Source organism: Armigeres subalbatus, chromosome 1, assembly GCF_024139115.2.
Source record: "Armigeres subalbatus isolate Guangzhou_Male chromosome 1, GZ_Asu_2, whole genome shotgun sequence".
NCBI classification, from domain to species: Eukaryota; Metazoa; Arthropoda; class Insecta; order Diptera; family Culicidae; genus Armigeres; species Armigeres subalbatus.
The window spans coordinates 154,539,269-154,548,070 of NC_085139.1; the positions used below are offsets into that span (position 1 = coordinate 154,539,269).

Sequence of the window (8,802 nt, forward strand, 5' to 3'; positions counted from 1 at the left end):
GTTATCCATGCTCAAACAGTTCTATGTGTTGAGAGGTTCGTTGAAAACTCTGAACGATTTGAAACTTCAATCCAAATTCAACTTCACTGATGACGAATTTTTTGGAGATAGCTGAAGCAATTCAAGGTAGACGTGGCGCTCCAATTTATGTTGGAGCAATTTTCAAACCAAGCCACAAAAATTGCCGTCAACTGATTCCATGTTCACAAAGAACTAATTCAAGGGAGACGATGAGAATACGCCGATATTTCTGCTTTTTTGAATAATGCTGCCGTAAAGCAATTGATCAGGAACAATTTGAGCATTTTATTCAAGACATCTAGAGCTCAGTGGCTTCGCGTAACCTCACTTTTTACCTGTGCACTAGGGTGGCTCAAAAAACACTTTTTCAAATTTTTTGATGGGCCGCCCTCTTGTTCGGTTCTATTTGATGCCCTGATGCTCTGGACAAAATTTCAGCAAAATCGGTCAACATTTGGGCAGTGCTAAACTCGTTGGTAGTTTATATGGAAAAATGCATGCAGAAACATCCAAGAACAGTGATTTACAGTTGGACGGCACAATTTACGATCAAGAACCATGATACTCATTCAGTTCTTGTAAAATAAAATACAGAATGTTATGCTGAAAACCGCGAGAAGATTAGAGTTTATTACGCAAAGATATTAGCATTTTACTGGAGTGTTGTAGGGGTGAATTTATTTCTTTTCAAAGGTAAAAGAAACGAAATTTGCTCAAACCCCACTGCAGAGAAATGCTAATAACTTAGCCGGGCAAACTCGAATCTTCTCGCGGTTTTCTGCATAATATTCTGTATTAAATTCTCCAAGATCTGAATGAGTGTCATAGTTCTTCATCGTAAGTTGTGTAGTCCAGCTGCAATTTACTGTTTTCGGATGTTTCTGCATACATTTTTCCATATAAACTTTCAACGAGTTTAGCACCGCCCAAACGTTGACCGATTTTGCTGAAATTTTGTCCAGAGCATCAGGGCATCAAATAGAACCGAATAAGAGGGCGGCCCATCAAAAAAAATTTAACAAAGTTTTTCCCATACTAATTTGAGCCACCCTACTGTGCACTGACCCAAAAAATGAAAATTCTGATATTTTGACAACTTAAAAGGAAAATAAAATTATCAGAGACGTTTAAACTAATCAAAATCTAGTAATTCTATGCATTTTCGCACACCAATTCCTTAAATTTAAAGCCAGTGCACAGGTAGATTGACGTTAGGGAAACGCCATGGCCAGAGCTGCTTTGATTAAGCAAGCAGACAAGATCTTGAAGCAACTAATTATTCCTGATGCAACGTTGGAACTGAGACAACGACCATACCTGACGATAGGTACGAATAAGATATCTCTATGATTGATTTTACTGGTTTATCAGTTTAAGAACAACTCGTGATAAGACAGCAGAGCAAAACACTTGCGTTGCCGGTGGGTACTACGTTGACGACAGGATTCTTGCAAGCAATCCGTGAAGAATTCTCCTGCTATGCTTGAGGACAAGCCTCTCGGAATCCAAAACTAAATACACTCCCATTTTCAAGGGTACCCCATATTCAAGGGCAAACAATTCAGACTTATTATTACAGCTTTGCTTGACAGTTTTGTGTGGCTTCCGTCTTGAATGGGGTTCTCTTGAAAACGCGAGTGTATTGGATTGAATTTTTAATTCCGGGAGGCTTGTCCTTAAGGGTGCTTGACAACTCATCTAACTTCGGTTAATGCGGATTGGGAAATGAATCACACAGTATGTTATGCCTTCTTGAATTTTCTTTTACAAGCCCAACAAGCAATGACTTTGACATTCAAAGTTTGTCAATAAATTTTATTTTTCACACAGAAGTCAAGTCCTTAAGGGTGCTTAACAACTCGTCTAACTTCGGTTAATGCGGATTGGGAAATGAATCACACAGTATGTTATGCCTTCTTGAATTTTCTTTTACAAGCCCAACAAGCAATGACTTTGACATTCAAAGTTTGTCAATAAATATTATTTTTCACACAAAAGTCAAAATAAAAAGTTTTTTAAAACATTTTTGATTTTTTTACCGGTATTTTATCGGTATTACCGGTATTGAATCCACCAAATACCGAAAACCGGTATTTGTCAAAAATGGCCAATACCGACCACCCTAAGCGCTACGCAGTGGTAATAAGTAAAATGTTGATCCCAGAATCGATACCTTGCATCTGCTCTATGGAAGACCTTAGGTTTTAATCAACACTATTGTAGATATAATTGTTTATTGTTTATTGTAATCACCAATCACCAAATATCACCAACAGTTGATCAAAGTAACGGTTTCGTGCTAAAAGTGGTATCTATCTCAAAGTTAATCCGAATATACGCGTGATCCTGAACATCCAAGTCGGTGATGCAGAAAATGGACAGAGTCGTGTGAAGCTGTGCAAGGCTTATAGGATGCCAGACTACAGAATCGTCGATCGTGGAAACTTAAAATAACTGTTGGTGAACGATATGTGTTCCAGGACGAGGCCATTGCCGTTTATAAACCGCGAATATCCTTCCAAAAAGTGACGTTTTGGGTATCGACCTTCGTTTTGCTTGTGGATAACGTCATTCTTTTCTCTGGCACCTTTCCTATGTATGTGCGAATCGCATCATCAGGTTATCCGGTCCGGGTAGCTGTAGCAGCGTGTTGATTCACAATCACTACAACGAACTGGTATCCAAATTGAACTGCACCAAGTGTCGTTATTGCAATATGAGCACAACACCATTGACGTCCACCGATATACCCGCGTCATTTGCTAATTGAGATTTATGATCGAAGTGTGGATCTTTTAAGTTAAGTTCGAGTCAACGTTATCGTTGCAATGCGGGTTCATACGTATCTAAACATGGATGTGTTTCTCTCAAATGGTTTTACGTTTGTCGTTTTAAGCGATTTGAGTGAGAATATGCTACGGAGTAGAACATGCCATGGAAATGATGTCATGCATTTATCCGGTAAGACTAGCTGTGATGTCTCAGGCTGTGATTCAATCGACGCCAGTTTCAAATGACGTATCGCATCCTTTTAATGTGACTCAGAAACGTTGCGCTGGCACCGACCGACATAAGAAGGTATTATCTGAAACCCAATATTTTCATGAATTCATTTCATTTAAAATATTTTCATGAATTCAATTTATGTTGAAGAGGCTAACATTATGTATTAGAGAATTTGATATGTTCTGTTATTCAGAGAAATAAATTTATTGATAGAACATAGACTGTACAATGCCTCGAATTTACGATGCAGATAAGATTTCGTTACATTGGGGTTGGTTTATCGCCTATGCCGTTTTGATGACGTGCATTTCGAATACCACTCGTACTTGAAACCATAGATATCTGAAACGATAGAAGGCGTCTCATCTGCCCTCAATTCCACGAGGCGTGTAAAGTTCGATCAAGGAATGCGAAGTACGTGTCATATGTGATAAAATGAAGTCAATAATCAATTAGTATCCACTCTCGCACAACCCTTTCGAATGTACGTAGGCTGACATACAGACGCAACTTTCAGTGCAGCTGTCCCACCGTGCCGAAAGAATGCTCATGTGTGTAGGTTGCCCGTTGCACCATTGCATTCGGCTGGAAAACAAACCACGGCGTAGTGCGAATACTTGCAATCCATCGATATCTTACAACTATTGATGTGTTGTGCAAATTGCATCGCATACTGGTGCGTTGGGGCGTCGCAACTGTGACGAGGGATGCTGAGAACCTGCTTTAATATACCACTCTCAATACCTTCAAATGCCGGAATAAATTGGCACTAGCACTGAATCGATCGTGTTCTAGTTCTAGCGCTGCTCAAGAATATTTTCCCACTTGACCCTCCCAATTTAAGCGGGCAGATGGTCCACGATATCCCACATATGGTCGAGCATTTGTTGTTTCCGAACAATCAACGTGGGATATATTTCACGGACACCACGCTCACGCTCAGTGCGATCTTGTTGTCCCACGAGCGCGACGACGACGACGTCTTTTGTCGAGATATGTACCTTCTAATAGGCTAGAATCGTGGTGGACCAAAAACCATGGCAACGCGCGTCGGTGCGGCGGTGTGACGCGAAGCGGCGCCTCGTAGTAGCTAAGGTTACTGCGAAGAAACTATGTGGTATATGCCGTTTGCCTGGTTTTCATCCACCAAACGTTATTACTTTGCATCCCCGCACAGCATGGATTCGATCAAGCGAGAATTTTAATCGTGTATTACGAAAATTATATTTTTAGCCGGCCTCCGCTTTTGTGAGGTCTCATCCGGTCTGCTTGGAAATGTTGCTGTGGCGATTCGATATTGTCGTTAATAATAAGGTGTGCAATGCACGTTAAGTAGCGGGCAAAAATTTAATAAAAACGAGTCCACTCCTTTATCGTTTAACAGATCATATGTTCGTTTTCTATTTATTTTTACGATGTATTTCTTTAACATAATAAAAAACTGCAATCGGAGATTTCGACAAATTATCATACGAAAGACTCCATAAGCCACTTTTTACGCAACAGAAATAGGGAAAATCGCCAGATGTTGAATGGGCTAATTTTTTCGCCTATTTTTGAATGTACGTGCATTTCTTATGGGCGTTCAACAATAGGCAACAAAAAATTAGCCGTTCAACATTTGGCGATTTCCCCTACCACGTACTATCAAAGCATTTTGCTCATATTTGTAGCTTTTTCCTTCAGATTTGTTTTTCTTGTGCAACTACCTGGCGCTTATTTTCGGCTGCGATCGGAAGTAGTCGGACTATATAATGCGCTATAGAATATAATTATGATCGTGTTGTTTAAGTTTGCGAAACAGCGTGGATTATCATCAAGTTGTGTATGCTCCTAGCGTGCAGACGCCAAATTTTTATATACTTTTATGTACAAACTTTTATATTTATATTCGTTGAGTTTCAGAATGTATGTAATACTAGTTGTACGTACTCGGCCTTGCACGTAATTGCCAGTTTTATTCGCAGTTTCTGTTACAATCAGAAAATGATAAAACCAGATGGTTAACAGAGGCATTGTGTTTTGGTATTCATACTTCATCATTTGATGAGAGAGGCAGAGCATAAGTTACAGAACATCCAATGATTAAAAATACATTAATTCTGTTAAATGGATTCTTGTTTTAATCTAGAAAATTATATTTCCTGAAGAAATGTCATATTAGTGGATCCGGCATTTTAGGGGTAATTGAAATTTTGGAGCAATGACAATTTGGGAGAATTGTCATTTCTGAGCAAATATTATTTTCAAGGATTTGCTTTTTTAGGGAATTTGGGGAATTGGATTTCAGGGAATCGTACAATCCCGAAAACCCTTGCATTTTAATCCATGAGCAATTTGTTATGTCTAAAATTATTATGCTTAACACACTTATGCATTACCTCGCAATCGTACACCTCCTTCACACCTCCCCCGTTCTCAAATGATCCTCTCACCACCTTCATAATCTTTTCCTCAGGATAGTGAATACGAGTCGCAAATTTAGTTGAAATCGGTTAACGCATGTGTAAAATTATACAAAACTGTTGGCTTTATTAATATGCCTCTCCCTTTTCCAGATGACTCTCCCATCCTGTCTAATATTGTCTTCTTAGGATAGAGAATATGTATTCCAAATTGGGTGGAAATGGGTCAAGTTCGTTCCACTTACCCGAGGTTTTCCTGCTTTTAATAAAGAAAGATAAAGAAGGGGTTGTAAACGCTTCAATGCTTCTATATCAGTAAAAAACATAGTGATGCTATTTTTATTTCGCTCAGTGTATATGTTTCTTCATATTTTTTGAATACAAATACAATGCGTTTGTGCACCGTTGAATGCAACTTGCAAGGAGATCGGTTGAAGATTACATTTGAGCAATGTTTTTTTCGGTTTTCGTGTGCATACACACACATACACACGGACAGACAGACATTTATCTCCAGAAGTAATACTGGAAGGTAGTCCCAGGGGGATCAGGGCATTAGAAAAGAGAGGATAATTTCAGGTGTCCGTTTGCAGATTTGCCTTCATCCCTCTATAAAAAAAAGACATTGGCTCAGTGCGACCAGCTGAGTCAATTGGTGCATATATCCGAGCCACATATAGAAAGTTTGTTTTTGGAGTAAAATGATAGCTTTTTGATACAGCTTTGCTGTATGAGAAAGGCAAGAACTACTAAATTTTCATAGTACATCACATTAGTATATTTCACATAGTACATCATTTTCTTCAAATTAAGGAATGAAAACGATTTGTTATAGATGTTTGGTCCAGCAATGCCGTAAGTGAATGTATTTTCTCCAGCGGTTCAGTTGTAATCAACAGATACTAAGCTATTGTGGTTATCAGTTTCCATTAGTACAAGACATTTTTTTATAGTGGATGCTTTGAAAAAAAAATTGTTTACCTGAGCACCAATATTTTGCAACACAGAATGTGCAGTAATTTTTTTTCCAAACGAATCAAAATGTAAACCGTATTAAGTACAAATAGATAAGATAAGGTAGCAATCGGTCTAAGGCTGCCGTCGTGATTACGCAAATGGCTGTAGTTAGCCTTCTGCACACGTACCCGATAGAAATAATGTCAGCTATTCAACACATTCCATGTTCATCATTTCTGTACGTCAAACTCACCTGGATCGACTAGCTTAAGCATGACGCCACCTATGTGTAGATCACCCCGAACTCGCAGTGTCTTCTCGACCTGCAGGTCTGTGATGCAGACCCGCAGGTTCCATGTGTTGTCTCCTACGTGTATCATCGCTTCCGGAACCCGTCTGGAACAGACAGTGCCAGTAAAACTAGTATCCTTGGGTACTTGTTTGTGCTTCGTTTCTTCGTCTCGGTTCACTACCGTGACCCTTCCTCAGCTCAGCGGTATGCCAGTGATGAATTTCTCTTCTCCCGTTTAAGGCACTTCTCGTTTCCTCTTTACTTCACCTTCTTTTTCTTCTTTGTGCACTTTATTGATATTTCTTAGAAGTATGTATTCGAGGTTTGCTTACATCACACACTGTTTTAAGGTCACTGCACCTATAAAGCTTTTCATAAATGCCACAACACGAAACTAAACGGTGTGAAATAATTGCTTCACTGCACACCAATCACGCTTATTCCCAGACAAAAATCGACACGACAGTATCACAATTTCACTATTTGCCGTGCCTTGAATGGTACATTTGCTATATTTTCCGCTGTGGAAGCATATAAGGCAGTGGAGAAAAATTGGAAGAAGATACACAGACACACGGTGATGAGAAAAGAAAAATATATTCTCTCTCAAATTATACTGAACGAACAAGCAGACGACACAAAATAACACGTCATTTCAACACGGCCTCTACTCACTGACTGATGAATGAATCAGTTGTGAACGGTGAGCAAAGCGGATAACGAACTGACTCAACACGCATGTGTGAGTGCAATGTATTGATGGCAGAAATGAATGGGAGACCATCTCTGTCTACTGGTCTAGATCACGAAGTGCAGTAAAGGTTCGTGCTTCAGCTGCAATAATAATTGTCTTTGATAACCTTTCTCGTAGAGTCATTTCAAAACTACAACTACAGACACTATACTGAAAATCATCCTCATTCATAAAAATCACATAACTTCACAACGCATATATTGTACCTACCACATTTTAATCGAAAAAATATTGTTTTAGATGCAATTTGGCTCATCACGCAAATTAATCAATAATTCGGCGATAATACATCGTTTTGTGGAGATATATTTATCACTCCTCCATTAAAAATGAGTATGAAGCATATATCAAGCGAATGCTACTGTTACAACCTTCCATCCAAAAAATTCCAAAAATCTCCTCCTATGAGAGGTCGTAGAGTTCTCTGCATCTTTCTTTGACAGTATTCGCAAGGAGGTAGTAGTAGTAGTAGTAGTAGTAGTAGTAGTAGTAGTAGTAGTAGTAGTAGTAGTAGTAGTAGTAGTAGTAGTAGTAGTAGTAGTAGTAGTAGTAGTAGTAGTAGTAGTAGTAGTAGTAGTAGTAGTAGTAGTAGTAGTAGTAGTAGTAGTAGTAGTAGTAGTAGTAGTAGTAGTAGTGGTAGTAGTAGTAGTAGCTGCAGTCCAGTCCAGTCCAGTCCAGTCCAGTCCAGTTCCAGTCCAGTCCCAGTTCCAGTCCAGCCTGCCCAGTTCCAGTAGCCTGCCTGCCAGTTCAGTTGCCAGTCAGTTGCTGCAGTTGCCTGCTGCAGTTGCTGCAGTCAGTTGCTGTTGTTGCTGTTGTTGCTGTAGTAGTTGCTGTAGTAGTAGTAGTAGTAGTAGTAGTAGTAGTAGTAGTAGTAGTAGTAGTAGTAGTAGTAGTAGTAGTAGTAGTAGTAGTAGTAGTAGTAGTAGTAGTAGTAGGTGCTGTGGAGGCGGAGCGATGCTGAGAACGATATCTGGCGGCGTCGCATGAACCACGAATTGTACCAGGTGTATGAAGGGCTGGATATTATTAGGCTTATACAACACGGCAGACTACTGTGGGCTGGTCACGTTGTTCGTATGCCGGAAGAACGTCAAGCGAAGATAATATTTAGTAGAGAACCCGGAAGAGGCCGCAGGCTTCGTGGAAGGTCGCGTACACGATGGCTTTTTGCAGTTGATCAGGGTGGTTTAATTCCCGGAATATAGATAATTAACTGATGAAGAATGTGTGTAGCCGCCAGACATTCTAAATACTCACGCTCCTCTAATGTGAACGTGCACTATACACATGTGGAAGTTTTGGCTTGACAAATGAATTGCGAGTAATTTGACTATGCGTCCAATTTGGGAATCTCGAGCTCATTCAGT

General features: G+C 39.6%; 1 protein-coding gene across 1 annotated transcript in view; it reads right to left on the bottom strand.

Annotated features, from left to right (window-relative positions):
• Positions 1-7,355, bottom strand: part of LOC134205336 (unc-112-related protein) — a 55,449-nt gene extending 48,094 nt beyond the window's left edge. Inside the window, exon 1 of the mRNA XM_062680503.1 lies at positions 6,643-7,355. Coding sequence (XP_062536487.1) covers positions 6,643-6,769 — 127 coding nt within the window. The 5' untranslated portion in view covers positions 6,770-7,355. The remainder of the gene's footprint in view (positions 1-6,642) is intronic.
• Positions 7,356-8,802: the final 1,447 nt, after the last annotated feature.